The sequence below is a fragment of the Lepidochelys olivacea genome (assembly GCF_965140295.1).
Source record: "Lepidochelys olivacea isolate rLepOli2 genome assembly, chromosome: 8".
NCBI classification, from domain to species: domain Eukaryota; kingdom Metazoa; phylum Chordata; order Testudines; family Cheloniidae; genus Lepidochelys; species Lepidochelys olivacea.
The window spans coordinates 48,582,227-48,600,071 of NC_140418.1; the positions used below are offsets into that span (position 1 = coordinate 48,582,227).

General features: G+C 44.3%; 1 protein-coding gene across 2 annotated transcripts in view; it reads right to left on the minus strand.

The window, feature by feature from the left end:
• NUF2 (NUF2 component of NDC80 kinetochore complex) overlaps nt 1-15,589 on the minus strand; it is a 31,705-nt gene extending 16,116 nt beyond the window's left edge. The window contains exons 1-8 of one of the 2 annotated variants that reach the window (XM_084636423.1): nt 15,461-15,589; nt 13,752-13,827; nt 10,350-10,481; nt 9,576-9,650; nt 7,630-7,706; nt 4,086-4,147; nt 2,307-2,404; nt 343-416 (exon numbers count right to left, since the gene is read on the minus strand). In XM_084636423.1, coding sequence (XP_084492549.1) covers nt 343-416; nt 2,307-2,404; nt 4,086-4,147; nt 7,630-7,706; nt 9,576-9,650; nt 10,350-10,472 — 509 coding nt within the window. In that variant the 5' untranslated portion in view covers nt 10,473-10,481; nt 13,752-13,827; nt 15,461-15,589. The remainder of the gene's footprint in view (nt 1-342; nt 417-2,306; nt 2,405-4,085; nt 4,148-7,629; nt 7,707-9,575; nt 9,651-10,349; nt 10,482-13,751; nt 13,828-15,460) is intronic. The other variant, XM_084636424.1, reaches the window with a different exon arrangement.
• Between the last annotated feature and the right edge of the window lie 2,256 nt (nt 15,590-17,845).

The following is a 17,845-nucleotide window of genomic DNA, read 5'->3' on the forward strand; positions in this document are numbered from 1 at the left end:
AAATAAAACTGATCACCTGCTTCATCAATTTCAGAATTAAATGCAAACTCATGTTAACTTTCCCCTCAATTGCTTTACACAGAAAAATAAGTCAATTTAAAAATTTAACCAAGCTATTTCTCTTACAGCCTGGAAGGAAGAAAGATGGTTACCTCTATCTTTAAAATAGATTCTCAGACACTGATGAGGCCACATAATGCCTCAGTTGATTTAGAAAAGTCAGTCAACAACCACATCGTTTCTGTTCTAAGACAACAGCTTAATATTTCCCGTTAGACGTCACGTGCATATGTGTTATAACTGCAAAATCCACAGAGGTCAATTACTAGACCCTGTACTCACTCAAGTTTCTCTAGCTTCACTGCTGCCTCCTGATTTGCTGTCTGCAGTTGCTGTATTTTTTCCAGAGCTGATTTCTGTAAATTAAGTTTAAGGTATTTTAGTGATTGGTTTACATTATATGGGAGAACAAGCAGATTTATAATCAACCCACAACATGTTCCTCACACAGCCAGGTTGGTCCTACAATCCATGTGCATTTCATAATTTATTTGTACTGCTACCCTACCCAGTTGAGATAATTACTGGTAGTTCTTGGTCTGTACTTAGTAGTTAGTGGTCTGTTGTTCTAGCTTCATAGTTTCTGCATAGTGACTTACCTGTCACGCTCTCCTCAAAGTGAAAGTTTTCCAAGTGTCCAAGTTTTTGCTCCCTATGCTTGAATATTTCACGAGATACGAGAAGGGGGCCCCAGTTGCGAGGCCTAAAAACTGACTTGACAATTACCCTGTACTGAAGCCCATATTTTAAAGATTCCAGTATGCATGTTTATTTCCAGAAATATCCAAATACTAAATTTAATGTGCAACAGGAAAAACAAGCACATTGATAGACAGGTAGTCTAGTTCATACCAAGTTACAAGGATGGATATATTCAAATATTGATTATAACAAACTGTAGTTATGTGGCAACTGGTGTCCTTTAAGATACTGTCACAGAATGGGCTCCTACGCCTACAGAAACCCCCATTCTCTCCTATAAGTGTGACTTTTAACGTTACTGTTCCACATAGTTAGCAAGGGTCTGTCAGTGTTTGTTACGTCTATCCTGTGCCTTTCAATTGCCAAAGACCCTGTTAAGTAAGTGATGAAATCCAGGATGTATATCAGAATCAGCAGAAAAGCTATACACAGTTCATGTACTTTATCTTAACTCCCAAGGCAGCAAGCATATTAGAAATAATCAAGTCTTGAGAAGAAAGACACTCCCCTTTTGTTTCTACACCATGGTTTTTTGGAAGCCATTATTAGGCAAAGGCTTTATTGAAAAGGTTGGTCTTAAGTGTTTGATCTGAATGTGTTTAGGTTTGGGCTCAATCTGATCTTCTCTGGCATTAAGTTACATACCCAAGCTCCATCAGCTGAAAGCATCTTACCTTAAGTGCCCAAGTCTTATCCTGGGTATCACCAGCTGCATCACCCCTGTAAGTGCAACTGTCAAAATACTGCCAACAAGGCAGTCCGTATAACAGATGGGATCTAACCAGTTGTGGCTTTGTAGGTTAGCACTCCCACTTCCAAGTCAGATTGGAAATGAAAAAGAAACCAGAGGAAGTCATGGAGCACTAGTCAGGTTTTGTTGGCTAGGATGCAGAGAACTGTGTGCTTCACCAGCTGAATTTTCCACATACTGGTCAGATTCAACACCAGGTGAGGTAAGAGAATAGGCAAATTCCTAACTTCCCCTTCCTCCCATCACCACTACTGTCTTTCCTAGACTGACTTTGACCCAGCTTGTCCTTTATACAGCTGTTTATTTCTTCCAGACACTGAGGCATGCTTAAATGGGCTGAAGTTAGTTGAAAAGAAGAATTGACATGTTTCCACAGAGTACCACACCAAAGTGTTTCTGAAACTATATACCAGTGCCTCATGTTTGATCAAAGCCTACAGCTCAATGGCACAATAAGACTTGCCTGTATTCAGCTGGTACCTGTAGGTGCTGCCTTTCCAACAGCTGGAAAAAATTAAGACTCCTTCCTACCCTGTAAACACTTAAATGTTTTCCCTAACAGATAGGCAGGAGTCACCTGGAATTTTATATTTTTTTTCTCTTCAAGATCTGTCTTACAGAAAGACAAAAAGTTGTTACAGCCCCTTTAAAAAAAGTTGTAACACATGGCATGCTAGTGTAATTTCCCAAACAGTACTTAAACCTCCTCTAAACTTCCAGATATAAATTAATATTAATTATATTTTTGATGGTCTTATCTGAGCTGTTTCTTATAAACTATACATAATCTTACATATGCCCACTGGAATTCCATGTAGATCTCACGGCGCGATTCTTGGAAGTGAATAAAGTTAAGAATGCCACTCAAGAAACGAGCTGTCCGCTTTGCTTCTAAAAGAGAGGAATAGCAAAGAATGAGTGTTTTGGACTCTATATGCCCCATAACTGGAAAACTTGAGCATAGCAAAACTCAAACAGCTAAATGGAGGCAAAGACTGAATGAAGAAAAGTACCATGTACTATACTCCAAGGAAAGTTAGGAAGTTAATTTACCCATATTGGCTTAGAAGAGAATTTCTTACAGAATTTCAATGTCAGTTGGGGGGAGAGGGGTATTTTAAGAGATATCTATTACTGAACCAATTATGTTTTAGAGAGGAACAAATCTTCCTCAGTCATGAAATGTACTTAAATTGATATGATTAAGTCATGTCAATCTCTGAAAAAAATTAAACAAAACCCAAGTCTTATAGCTATTACCTTACCAGTATCTGAAAAAGATATAATTTGATTGTACAATCAACTGCACCAAGCCATGGATTTATGATGCATCCAAATGCATTGTCAAGGACCTTATACAATCTAAAAATAAATTTCAAACTGGGCATAATGTCTCAGGAAAACAGCCATTCCCCTGAAAACACTGAACACTGACTAATGTCAGTACAAAAAATATCTGATAGAAAGAAAGAAGGGATAGCTCAGAAGTTTGAGCTTTGGCCTGGTAAACCCAGGGGTGTGAGTTCAATCCTTGAGGGGGCCATTTAGGGATATTGGGCAAAAATTGGGGATTGGTCCTGCTTTGAGCAGGGAGTTGGACTAGATGACCTCCTGAGGTCCCTTCCAACCCTGATATTCTGTGATTCTAAGGGAGGCAAAAAAAGGTCAGCAACCCAAACAGAAAAACCTTGTACTAAACCCTGAAGACAGCTACACAGGGACTTCAGCAAACATATTCAAAGAGAATCCACAGCTAGGTCCCTGAACTGAGAAGGTCCTTCTCTGAGCTCAATTCAAATTGAATTTTGGAATAGAGAACAAGGACATTCCTGGCCAACCTCAAACGCTCTGGCAGGAAAACAGGAAGATGCAGAAATCAACTTAAAGAAATTTCTTTAGCAAATTCACAAAGTCTTTCCTGAATGGCCTGTGCCACACCAGAACTGCAACACTGCGTTGGCAAGAGAGTGGAAGAAAGGAGGAAATACAAGTGTTTTCTATAGAAATATTTCCCGCAGGAAATCCACATTATCAAGTTCCAATCCTGTCACCTACTCAGAATTATTTCTACTTTTTAAGAGTAATTATAATCACCATATATTGCAAAACTACTGTAAAACATACGATTACTATCTAACCTAAAAAGAAAAGGAGTACTGTGCTCAAATAAATTGGTTAGTCTCTAAGGTGCCACAAGTACTCCTTTTCTTTTTGCGAATACAGACTAACTGCTGTTACTCTGAAACCTATCTAACCTAGTAGCAAGACAGAACTGTAATGTTTTGTAAGAGAGCTGAGATTTAACAACTAATTAGTTGTAACTGGATTGGCCAATTTGGCTAATAAGCTAATGGCTAATAAACATTTTAAGAACTCTTTACTGAACTGGTCTTCTCTGCAGGCCATACCATGAGGTTCAAAAATAGGCAGCTACTGGTTCCACTACACCACAATTGTGTACCCCAGCGTAGAAAGTAAAACCCAAGAGTCTTCAAAGATCTTTCATAGAAATGGTCCAGGCATCATGTGTGAGCATGTGGAGACATGGATGGGTTAACAGATGCTTGCTTACTTGGATTTATGACATCAGCAAGCTGAAAGTCATTAATACGGCAGACCGGAAGAAAACGCTCCCTGTGGGAAGAAAAAAAATTTAAAAAGATACTGAATGTTATTAGTTCTGTGAACAAGCCTACTTCAAATGGCCACTACAGTACTTTTGCCCTATACAAATCTAGAGTACATGAGTGTTCTCCCACAACACTAGTGTCTGAATGTATCCTGGTACTGTACACAATGGTGATCAGATATGGCAGAATAAACTCACAAATAACATTTTGATAGTACTGCATTAACAAACTAGTATTATAGATCCTGAGTTGTTACAGTGCCTTGCTTAAGGATATTTTTTTTTAAGTTACTTTTCACAGGACACTTAAATTTAGAGCATTTTAGTGGGCAGTATCAACCAATGCTTCGTGAGGTGTGTCAAGGTTCCTTCCCCACTCTGAACGCTAGGGTACAGATGTGGGGACCTGCATGAAAAACCTCCTAAGCTTCTCTTTACCAGCTTAGGTCAAAACTTCCCCAAGGTACAAAATATTCCACCCTTTGTACTTGGATTGGCCGCTACCACACCAAACAAATACTGGTTACTGGGGAAGAGCTGTTTGGACACGTCTTTCCCCCCAAAATACTTCGCAAAACCTTGCACCCCACTTTCTGGACAAGGTTTGGTAAAAAGCCTCACCAATTTGCCTAGGTGACTACAGACCCAGACCCTTGGATATTAAGAACAATGAACAATCTTCCCAATACTTGCACCCCCCCTTTCCAGGGAAATGTTGGATAAAAAACCTCACCAATTGACATAGGTGACCACAGACCCAAACCCTTGGATCTGAGAACAATGAAAAAGCATTCAGTTTTCTTACAAGACGACTTTTAATAGAAATAGAAGTAAATAGAAATAAAGAAATCCCCCTTGTAAAATCAGGATGGTAGGTACCTTACAGGGTAATTAGATTCAAAACATAGAGAACCCCTCTAGGCAAAACCTTAAGTTACAAAAAAGATACACAGACAGAAATAGTTATTCTATTCAGCACAATTCTTTTCTCAGCCATTTAAAGAAATCATAATCCAACACATACCTAGCTAGATTATTTACTAAAAGTTCTAAGACTCCATTCCTGGTCTATCCCCAGCAGAAACCAGCATATAGACAGACACACAGACCCTTTGTTTCTCTCCCTCCTCCCAGCTTTTGAAAGTATCTTGTCTCCTCATTGGTCATTTTGGTCAGGTGCCAGTGAGGTTACCTTTAGCTTCTTAACCCTTTACAGGTGAGATATTTTTTTCTCTGGCCAGGAGGGATTTTAAAGGGGTTTACCCTTCCCTTTATATTTATGTCAAGGTGCTAGTAATGTTTAAGCAGATATTTGAAGAACTTCCATTCACGTTTTATTTTGTGGGATCTTTTCTTTAAAGATGGATAACTTATTCAAAACCAATAGGTCTCTCAGTAGACTCAATTTAAGTTTTCTGAAACTTCTGTAAGAGTGTATTCAGTTCAGTTGATTCTGTTGCAGCATGCTGCATAGACAGAATGTTTGGTTTTACACACCTGGGTTGTTTATTAGTGCAGTAGAACAAGAAAGGAATTTTTCAGTGCTTTTTCCATGGACTGGCACATAAGAACTACAATATTTGTCAGATCTGGAAAACTTTCTATGCTAGCCTACCAAATCAGAATGATGTCCTTCACATTCTGTTCAGTTAAGGGCTTGTCTACTTAGTTCATGGCCAGCTGAGGTGTAAATCTATCCTACACTGCCTGCCATGCGCCAAGCATCCGTGTAAACCCCACTGTGGCAAACTGAAAGTTCTGTAGAGAGCTTTGATCTACCCTGACTTGAACAGGAATGGATTAAAGTGCATTAGGGAACTTTTAGTGAGCTACAGCAGGGTTCACATGGACATTTGTGAGCAGCAGATTAGAGCAGGGTAGATACATACCCCAGCTTCCCAAAAACTCAGTGCTTGTGTAGACAAGCCCTAAAGTGATCTCCAATATCCAGCATACTAATTTTAAATTGTGTTTTTGCAAAGATTGTCCTCAAATGCTGATCCACTGTAGATCTTTGCCTCATTCACCATCCCACGGCGCACAGTGAAACAGGGAGGGGTCTGGCAGAAAAAAAAAATTGTATATGCTCATTTTATTCAAGGTTGAAAGTAAGTACACAAGGAGACAGATACCATGGAGCAATTTACTTTACAACCTTAACGTTCTCTTATTGTAGCGTTTTATATTAGTATATCTTTAGTAAATGCTGAGTTTTAACTGCCCATTTAGAGCACATCCTCTTCTTGTGGGGAATATCACATTAAATGCATTCTTCAGTTTTGCACTGTTTTCTTGTAATGTCCTTCCTTTTCAACATAGTACACCCTCCAGCTTCTCTCAGAAGCTTAAATTTATTTTTTCAGTGTATTAGGGCATATCTACACTACACTACTCTACTATCTTAGGTCAACTTACAGCCACCGCAGTAATTATTGCTGTGGCTGATGTCCACACCATCCTCCTTCTGTCAGTGATGTGTGGCCTCACCATGAGCACTTCCACCAACTGAAGAGGAGCAGCATGGGGTGCCAAGAGCCAGGGCTCTCAGCTCCCCACAGCTTCCTGCTGTGACCCCAGGTGCCCCCCCAGGCTCTCATCTCCATGCTCCCAGCCAGGAATGGGGGGAAGGAGATGGGAGGGGACAACCACCTGGGACTTCTCTCCTCCCAGCCAGGAAATGGGGGCAGCCACCCAGGACTACTTATCTCCCTGAGCAGGGAGCCTCTGGGCAGCAGCCTGGCTGGGAGCAGAGAGCCAGGGGCAGTGGGCCTCTAACTGCCCAACTGTCTTGTCAATTTCACGGCTCCAGCATGAAATTGACAAGACAGCCAACAGCCTAAGTAAAGCAGTGTCTACATTTACATCCAGGAGAAAACAGTGTAGTGTACACTGCCATAATTGAACATAAGCTGTTGTACACTGACCTAATTGTGCAATGTAGACAGGGCCTTAGAAATGGAAACAGAAAAAAAATAGGAGTGGCTAATATGAAACTTATAAGTCAGTCTGCCCAATGTCAATTATTCCACCACACGCTGAATAGAGCGGTGTCTGTTAGATGCCTCTAACAATGATAGACATAACTGGGGTGATACTTCAGGCTTATGTAACAGCTACTCTAAGATCCTCCTCCGTATCATATGCCATAGGCCTCAGTGAACTGCTTCAAGCTATTCCCAATTCAATTGCATGCTCACTAGCTTGCCATTATTTATTGTTGATCTAAACCTCAGTCTCACAATCCTAAAGCGTTAAAGCTATCTCACACATTTGGATAAAAAGCAGCTGGCAGCAGATTCTTAATCTACTAAACTGTTAGCCACTAAACTGTTAGCTGCCTCTTGTTAGTCTGCTAAATTTTATTTCACACAAGTTCAACAAGTTGAAGGACAACCACAATTGCACAGAGGCCAATCACCTAAAAATTAATTAAACTACAATCAAATAATGAATGAGCAGTATGAAAAAATCCATTTGTTGTACTCACATATTAATATACAAGTTACAAATAGGTAGGAAGCCTTCAACAATCTGTGGATACATTATGTCAACAGTGACCGGCATCTAAACACAAGAGTCAATAAATAAGACTATTACAAGGAGTATTCATATGGGGAAAACACTAGTTTTTTTTTTTATGGGCAAGTCACTCAGAGGTGATAAACATGGGTGGGGAACTATCACTAAACGTCAAGGCAAAGGCAAGTTAGTGGTTCCCAAACTGCAGCCTGTGGATCCCTGTCCTGGTGGCTCACAGAATAATGTTTTGAGAACCAAGTAGTTGAAAACTGGACAGGGTAGGAAGGTTGGTGTTTCCAGGGCGGGGTTTCTCAAACAGCTGCTAAGTGATAACATTGGAAGGTGCTTGCCTAGTCAATACCACCTGGAAACAAGAACGGTTTGCTCACACAATACAAAAATACAGCATCCTAACTAAAAAAATAATCACCTGGCCCACTGAATCCTTTAGATGGAATCAAAGAAATACAGTTAACTAAGGCTATGGTCAAGTAACATTACAGGCTAGAACAGGTGTGAATGTTCAAGTGCAATAACGGATTTATGATGCACTGCCATGTTTCAGACTAGAATTGAGCCTTAGATATTAGCACAAGCTGATAATTAGTAAGGAAATTCTTGGTTTACCCCCTCAAAACAATGTGGGTCTGGATTCCTGTGCTGCCATGTAATGTTATAGTATTTTTTTTTTTACACGCCTGCATTACATTTTAATGCACTCATTCAAGTATATTAGAGTGTAGCACCAACTCCACTATAATTAAAGGGTGGAGTGTTGCTTTGTTTGAAAGTAGACTATTCTAAGTACTCTAAAATCCACATGCTGGCTCAGATTGTTTTGAAATTTGCTATGCCTCATGGGGGTGCTGAGTAGAGTCCGTGAGCCAAGTTGGTGTCATTTGAGAAAGTGGCTCCCAAGAAACAGCCCTAACCCCAAAAAACAAAATTTCACAAAATCATTTTGTTCCTTACTTTTTTTGCACATATCTGGGGCTCAGACTACAGCTCTGATCCTCCCCACACTGATCTCAGTTGCTCTGGATTTATCTCAACTAAAGCATGGCACCCACTGCCCCTGGTGGGAAGGGAGGACATTATACTGAAGAAGTTACTCAATGTTAGTTAAGAACTCCAGATCAGCACATGTCAAACTGACATGTCTAAAAGAGTAGGCAGCAAGTCTCGGGCTCTGCTGAAGCAAGGTTTCCAGGCAATCTTATCACAGTACCTGGGTGACTCAAGGTGACATTCTGTGGTCACTGAAACATGCATTGCGCACATTCTGCAGAGGCTCGTTTTGGGAGTTTTGCCCTGAAACCAAAGTTTCTGGAAGCCAAGAATCCTTACGTTATTCATGGCTATGACAGACTTCCCTTGACCTTGGCAAGTTACAACTTTTGTACCTCAGTTTGCCCATATGAGAGATGTGGCTAGTACTTATTTAGCCACAGGGCTGTTAGGGATTAGTTATTATTGTAACACTTTGGAGATAGAAATCTATATAGTGTTAAATTAATGAGGAATCAGTTTTTAGTTTGCCCAGGCTGTCCATTTCATGGACTGCTTTGTTCTCAACTCTATTTTTAGTAGTATTTTTAAAGTACTTTTTATATTTATTTTGTCTTGAGAAAGGTTAAACCCAAAATACAGCAGACTGGGAAAATAATAGTATCCAGTATTTCTAGCTGTATTACACCTGAAGTTATCCGTTAACTAAATGCTGTAGATTCAATGCAATACACCACAGGACTTTCAAATTCACATTCAGCTACACAAAGTGCTAGAAGGATCAGCTAATTTAAAAATTCAAAAAACCCAGTGCTTTAATAACTGTTAATTTTCATTATTCTGGAAGCTGAGTTTCACTTTCTTTTTTTTTTCCCCCCACTTAATTGTGCACAACTGTATACGCACCATATAGAAGTGCTCCAGACGGATTCCATACACATTCTGCAAGGTTCTCATGAAGATCATGTGCAATACCTCACGCTACAAGAGGGAGAGAGAGAACATTTAGTTCCAGTAATTACAAGTACACTAATACCAAGTGACTTCTATTGATGAGCTTCCTCTCTGTAAATTACTATTTAGACTTCCTTGTGATTTATAGCACACAGAATAAATCACAAACAAGTAGTACTCTGCCCTTAACAAATGAAGAGACATTTCATTTTTTCACAAAGACTATGAAGATTTATGACAATGTGTAAATAAAGAAATTCAGATATTCAGTGCATTCCATTATTTGAATTCTGCAACTTCTGTACTGTAATACCAGAGCTTCAAATTTCACATTACTGAATACATGGCTAAGCACCTTCACCTGGCGAAATGCATGGTCTTTAAGGCAGAACTGTTGCTAACAATTAAGCAACAGACAAATGGCATTCACTGTCATTAGGCTAAATCTGTTACACAGAGTATGACCTGGTAAAGCAGGTTTCCCAATTTCATAAAACCAAGTTATGGGTTCCAATGTCCTAATCATGAAACTGCATGCAGATGCAAGGGTCTGTCTGCTCACTTGTAAGATGGCAGACTACAACTGTAATATTTCCTCATGTGAATATTTTTACCACAGCCAGGACTACTTTTGCAAATAAGTGTTCTGTGGTAAAATCCTGAATACACTATTCTATTTACAGTGTCCTCCAGCAGCAAGCTACTCTGTTTCCAGAGCATTCTTACCTTGGGATTTGGAAACAAGTCATTTTTGGAGAGGTTTTTAGCTTCGGATCCTGTTAGGATCTGATTGCGGATGTGAGTTATGATGTCACTAGGATTATATCTGGGAAACGTTAAGAGATCCATTTTGCGGGTCTGCAAAGAAAAACAGCAGCACAAAGAATGCACCTTTAAAGTCCCACAACTGTCAGAGCACTGGCTGGGAAGATTATGCAGAGGAGCACAGATCAACAGCTGATCCCCCCCAGGGCCTCTGCATGACACCAAGCAACCTCCCAGCAGAGTCGTCTATGGAACTATCATAGAGGTATGGGCTCTGGGCTCCAGCTCTGGTTCCACAGACCCAGACCCAGCATCACCACAGAAAAATTCCTTTTCCCAATGTGGAATTGTCACCCACTCCCATTTCCCTGTGACTGTTCCTCACATAGCCCGACACTCCTCCCACAGGCACTAATGGCCCCCTACCTCACTCCAGGGCCCTCCACAGACCTGACCCAGCCATGAAGAGCACTAGATAAAGTGTATATCCCGTTAAATTACCATCAAGCAGCAGTAAACCTTTAAAATAAAATGTCAAATCTTGAGGTTACATGACCTATGTTGAGAAAATAATTGGGAAGCATTTGGAATTTGACGGGACATGATTAAGATGTGATCTATTTTTATTTATAGGATTATTTTATGGTGCATACAGATCAGCGATCAAACAGCAAATACACTTTCCTTTGACCTAATCAAACTCCTTACTCCCTTGCTGATCCCCTTGCCATATTTCTTGGAAAAAGTTTTTGGGTTTAATGTTTTTTGCAGCTTGTTTGCACAAAATAGGACAAAGGTCAAAAATAACTGCCTTTTTTTTTTTAAAGCCTAAACTCATGATGTTTGATAACCCCAATACTTTGGGGCCCAAAGGCACAACCACCAAATGTTGTCCCATTGCTAAAACTTCAGAGTGAATAAACTGTGCCTGTGAAGCATAACACCTGTCTTGATGGCCTTTAAAGGTCGGGAAGGAATTTTCCCCCAGGGCAGATTGGCAGAGGCCCTGGGGGTTTTTCGCCTCCCTCTGCAGCATGGGGCACGGGTCACTTGCTGGAGGATTCTCTGCACCTTGAAGTCTTTAAACCACTATTTGAGGACTTCAATAGCTCAGACATAAATTAGGGGTTTGTTACAGGAGTTGGTGGGTGAGATTCCGTGGCCTGCGTTGTACAGGACGCCAGACTAGACGATCATAATGGTCCCTTCTGACCTTAAAGTCTATGATTCTTAGGGCCCCCCATCAACCTTACACCAAGCACTGACAGCCCCCCACCACATCAGGTCTTCCCATGGACCCATGCTACCCTTAACCCCAGTCACCGGGACCCCAGGTGCACTGCTGCCACCCACCACCAGGCACTGACAAGCGCCCCCCCCCAAGGGACCCATCATATCTCTGCCCAAGGGACAGGGACCTCAGGCACCCCAAAGGGCCCCATCACTCCTCCTGCAGGCACTGACAGCCCCTCCTGCTCCAGGATGACTGAATTTCATCTACCATTTTGTCGTCCAATGTTGATAAATGCGAAGTAATGCACATTGAAAAAACAATCCCAACTGTACATACAAAATGATGGGGTCTAAATTAGCTGTTACTACTCAAGAAAAATCTTGGAGTCTGTGTTCTCTGAAAACACCTATTCAATGTGCAGCAGCAGTCAAAAAAGCTAACAATGTTAGGAGTCATTAGGAAAGGGATAGATAATATAAAAATATAATATATAAATCCATGGTAACGCCCACATCTTGAGTACTGTGTGCAATTCTGGTCAGCCAGTCTCAAAAAAAGATATCTGAATTGGAGAACATATAGAAAAGGACAACAAAAATGATTATACAAAAGAAATGCAGTAGATCCAATCTACCTAGATTTCACTAAGGCACGTGATACAGTTTCACATAGGAAATTATCAGTTAAATTGGAGATGATGGGGATTAATACAAGAATTGAAAGACAGCTAAGGAACTAGTTAAAGGTGAGACTACAATGTGTCATACTGAAAGGTGAACTGTCAGGCTGGAGAGGGGTTACTAGCGGAGTTCCTCAGGGTTCTGCCTCAGGACCAATCTTATTTAACATTTTCATCAATGATCTTAGCACAAAAAGTGGGTGTGCGCTAATAAAATTTGCAGGGGACACAAAGTTGGGAGGTGTTCCGAATATGGAGGAGGACCGGAATATCATAGAAGAAGATCTGGATGATCTTGAAAAATGGAGAAATACAAATGGGATGAAATGTAATAGTGCGAACTGCAAGGTCATGCACATAGGAACTAAGAACAAGAATTTTTGCTATAAGTTGGGGACATATCAGTTGGAATTGATAAAGGAGGACACAGGATAAAGGAGGATACAGAATGACCTGGCTGTATTGATCAATCACAGGATGACTATGAGCCACAATACAACGCAGCCATGAAAAAGGCTAATGCAATCCTAGGATGCATCAGTAGAGCCCTGAAAATCCACGGATATCCACTTCATATCTGCAGTCCATTTTTGCGGTTAGTGGATTGATGTGGAGACAACCGTACATGGCTCTATCCACCAGCGGCGCCTGACCCTCGGCATCCAGCTCAGGCAGCCAGGGGGATGCAGCATGCTCGGGGCCGGCGGCCAGCAGCTGGGGGGCAGGTCGGAGTCACTGATGTCCAGCACCTGCTCACCGCACCATTTCCTATCCAGAAGCTCTGGCCCCTCAAACAACGCCAGCATTCCCACCATGGCCCAGCCAGGCAACACCGGCCACGCTCCCAGCCCCCTGGGCAGCAGGGCCTGCCCCAGCCACAGAGATTGGAGCGGGTGGCGCCCGAGTGCCCCATCCCTCTGCCCTGCTGTGATGCAACATACCCTGCTGCTGCCATCACACACGAGCCCCCAGGGAGCGTTATGCGATGCCCCTTCCCTCCAACCCCCATGCCACGCCTTCTCCCCGAGACCCTGCCCCCGTGCCGCCCCCTATGCCCAGTACCTGCCCTCATACCACCTCTTCACTGCAAGACCCCACCCCCTCCTCACTCATCTGCACTCTCCACCCTGTCACTATCTTTGGCCCTTGTGAGACAGCTTGTTGCTGCTTGTGCAGATACACATAAAAGACAGCCAGTGGATAGCAGGTCGGATGCACATTGATTCTGGCAGATGCAGATCTACATTTTTTGTATCCACGCAGGGCTCTAAGCATCAGGCAAGGTATTTCCATGAGAGACAAGGAAGTGTTATTACCATTATACAAGGCACTAGTGAGACCTCATCTGGAATACTGTGTGCAGTTCTAGTCTCCCATATTTAAGATGAAATCAAACTGGAACAGGTGGAGAGATGGGCTAGTAGGATGATCAGAAGAATGGAAAACCTACCTTAAGCCAAGCTCTTTGAGTCTCCTCTCACGTTTAGCTGAGTCAAATGAAGGGTCAGGGGAGATATGATTGCTCTCTATAAATATATGGTTAGAGGGAGAGGAGTTATTTAAGCTAAAGGCCAATGCTGGCACAAAAACAAAAGCATATAAACTGATCATCAACAAGTTTAGGCTTGAAATTAGATGAAGGTTTCTAACCATCAGAGGAGTGAAGTTCTGGAAGAGCTTTCCAAGGAGAGTAGTGGGGGCAAAAAACCTACCTGGCTTCAAATTGAGCTGGATACGTTTATGAAGGAGGTGGTATGCAAGATTGCTTACAATGGATGTGGCTATCCGCAACTGCTAGTAGCAAATATCTCCAACAGCCAGAGATGGGACACTAGATGGGGTTGGCTCTGAGTTATTACAGTGAATTCTTTCCCAGCTGTCTGGCTGGTAGATCTCTCAGATACGGTGAGGGTCTAATCATCATATTTGGGGTCATGAAGTTTTCCCCCAGGTCACATCAGCAGAGACCCTGGGGATGGGGTAGGAGGGTTTCACCTTCCTGTACAGCATACGGCACATGTCACTTGCCGGTTTGAAGTAGAATAAATAGTGAGTTCTCTGGTTTCAGAGTAGCAGCCATGTTAGTCTCTATCTGCAAAAAGAAAAGGCGTACTTGTGGCACCTTAGAGACTAACCAATTTATTTGAGCATAAGCTTTCGTGAGCTACAGCTCACTTCATCACATGCATCTAATGAAGTGAGCTGTAGCTCACGAAAGCTTATGCTCAAATAAATTTGTTAGTCTCTAAGGTGCCATAAGTACGCCTTTTCTTTTTGGTGAATTCTCTGTAACTTGAAATCTTTCAGTTGTGATTTGAGGACTTCTGTAACCCAGCCAGAGGTCAGGCGTCTATTACAGAAATGGGTGGGCGAGGTTCTGTGGCCTGCAATGATGGTCCCTTCTGGCCTTAAGGTCGATGAATCAGGGTATGGAACAGCTTGCATATGAGGAAAGATGCAAAAGACTGGGACCGTTCAGCCTAGAAGACAGACTCTGAAGGAGGACAGAGCTCTATAAAGTCATGACAGGTGTGGAGAAAGTAAATAGGAAGTATTATTTACTCCTTCTCATAACACAAGAACCAGGGCTCACATAGTGAAATCAATAGGCGGCAGGTTTAAAACAAACAAAAGGAAGTACTTCTTCACAGAACGCACAGTCAACCTGCCAACTCTTTGCCAGAGGATGTTGCCAAGGCCAAGACTACAGCAGGGTTCAAAACAGAACCAGATAGGTCCATGGAGCATAGACCCATCAACAGCGGGGAGCCAAGATAGTCAGGGACGCAACCCGATGCTCTGGGTGTCCCAAAACCTCCAACTGCCAGACGCTGGGAGTGGACGACAGGGGCCGGATCACTGGACAATTGCCCGGCTCTGTTCACTCCCTCTGGGGCAGCTGGCACCGGCTGCTGTCGGAAGACAGGATGCTGGGCGAGATGGACCTTTGGCGGGACTCAGTCTGGCCGTTCTTATGCCCGGGGCCCCAGGCACGGACACCCGCGCCCGGGGCCCCATCACCCCCCCGCGAGGCACTGACGCTCCAGTGCCCAGCACCGTCGACCCCCCTCCCCCTGCGCGCTCTCCCCGGGCAGCCGGGGGCTCGTAGCGGCAAGCCCCGGTGTGGGGGAGGGGTGAACACCGGCGCGCGCCGCTCACCTGACCCAAGAGGAGTGAGGTTCACGCAGCTGAGCCGCCGCGCGGCCCCTCACGTCACTTTTTCAAATCTGGCGGGCACTCCGCCCCCGGCAACGTCACTTCCGGCGCGACTGTGTCCCTGCCCACAAGCCAGGCACGCATGAGTGAGAGGTGGGGTTAGGGGGCGGTGCCTGAACGCTCCGGACCCGCCCCCATCGAAGGTGCTGCCTGGGGTCCGGCGCCTCTCGCGCGCACGCCGCCCTGCGCATGCGCGGGGCGCCGCGGAGCTTGGCGAGGCTGTCGGGGGACGCGGGGCGCGTGGGCGCACGGCGCCCCCTGCTGCAGGCTGCTGTGCAGGCTGGCCCCGTGCGGATGGGTGGGACGGTGGGGCTGTGGTTAATTGCACGTGCATTTGTCCCAGGGGAGTGACAGAGAGCTCACAGCATTGTGCTCCTCCAGCGATTATTTCTAAAGGGCTTTGAGTGTAGGTGGAGAAAATGCTGGTAGCAAAGTGTCACTGGCACATGTGAAACACAAGGAACCTGACCTGATGGAAACGATCCCATTGACCTCGATGGGCTGTAGTCAAAGCCAAGAGCAAAATCCAGACGGTCAGATTCCACTGTTAATTTACATTCATGCAGGCAGGCCATTGACCTCAATGGGTTTGCCAGGCAAACATTACCCTTCTTGGTAAGGTGGAGATCCTAAAGCGGGGGTGGGCAAATTTTTTGGCCCGAGAGCCACATCAGGGTGCAAAACTGTATGGGTGGGCGGATAGGGAAGGCTGTGCCTCCCCAAACAGCCTGGCCCCTGCCTCCTACTCGCCCCCTCCCACTTCCTGCCCCCGACTGTCCCCCTCAGAACCTCCAACCCCCTGCTCCTTGTCCCCTGACTGCCCCCTTCTGCACCCCCGCCCCTAACCGCCCCCCCCCCGGGATCCCACTCCCTATCCAACCCCCCCATCCCTTGACTGCCCTGACCTATCCGCACCCCTGGGACTCCTACACCGTATCCAACCCCCCCATGTTCCCCAACCGCTGACCACCCCAGAACCTCCGCCCCATCCAACTGCTCTCTGTCCCCTGACTGCTCCCCAGGCCCACCGTCCCTAACTGCCCCCTGCTCCCTGACTGCCCCCCCCGGACCCCCTACCTATCCAATCCCCCCACCACCGCACGCACTGCTGCCCCCTTTCCATGCCACTCAGAGCGGCAGGAGCTCATAGCCCTGCTGCCCGTGCAGTGGCATAGCTTTGGGGGTAGGGTGAACAGCAGGGGAGGGGCTGGGGATGAGCCACCCGGGCCAGAAGCTCAGGGGCCAGGTAAGATGGTCCCATGGGCCATAGTTTACCCACCTCTGTCCCAAAGCCATATTTAGGCTGACATTCCCAGATGTGTAACCACCTACTCCACTTCCAGAATGTGCATATTCATGTGTAAGCAGGGTGCCCTCTACAAACAACATTACCCTGGGCCTGGCATTTTCCAGACATTGGTAAATAAACATGTAGAAGATCAAAGATATATATAGATCAGTGGTTTTCACTTTTTCCATACAGGACCTGCCCATTTAGCAATATGGGAAGGGCAAGATGGTCCCTGATACCTGGTCACATGCCCCAGGCTGAGAACCCCGATACAGATCATATGTGGTCTCTGAAAGTTAATTCAAGAAAGTATCAAGAGGACTCCAAGAGAAACTGGCTTCCACTGGAATTCTCAGCTTGGGGGGGATGGAAGGTGGCCTCTTGGCTGTTATATCAAGGGCTTTTTTATTTTTTTTACCTGAATATCAGCATAATACTAATCCTACACAGAGGGAATAAGGCAGAAATCATAATGACAGAATGAGCTGCTAAAGTGAATAACTACTGAGTATTTCTCAGCATGAAATACATTTATATTCCATACACAGAATAACCAGGGGGTGGCATTGCTGTACTACCAAAATCCCTGTGTCAGTTCAGCATACAATAACACAGTGGTTCTCAAACAGGGGTTTGGGGGGGCTGTTGGCATGTTTCAAGGGGTCCACTAAGCATGGCCAGTGTTAGACTTGCTAGGACCCAGGGCAGAAAGCTAAATCCTCGCTGCACAAGACTGCAGCCTGGGGCCCCGAGCTCCACCACCTGGGACTAAAGCCAAAGCCTGAGCATCTTAGCTTCACGGTGCCCCCTGAGGCATGAGGCCCAGGCCGTGGAGTTTTTATAGCATTTTGCGGGGCCTCAGAGAAAGGTTGAGAACCTCTGCACTAACATATTAACTCATGACAGGAACCCCTGCCCATGCACAGTTCTTTGACCACCTCTGGGGGGAAAGATTTTGACCATTTTGTAGCTAGTTGGGGCACTTTTTAAGAACACATTTTAAACCATTTTGAAGCTTTTTTTAAAAAACAACCTAG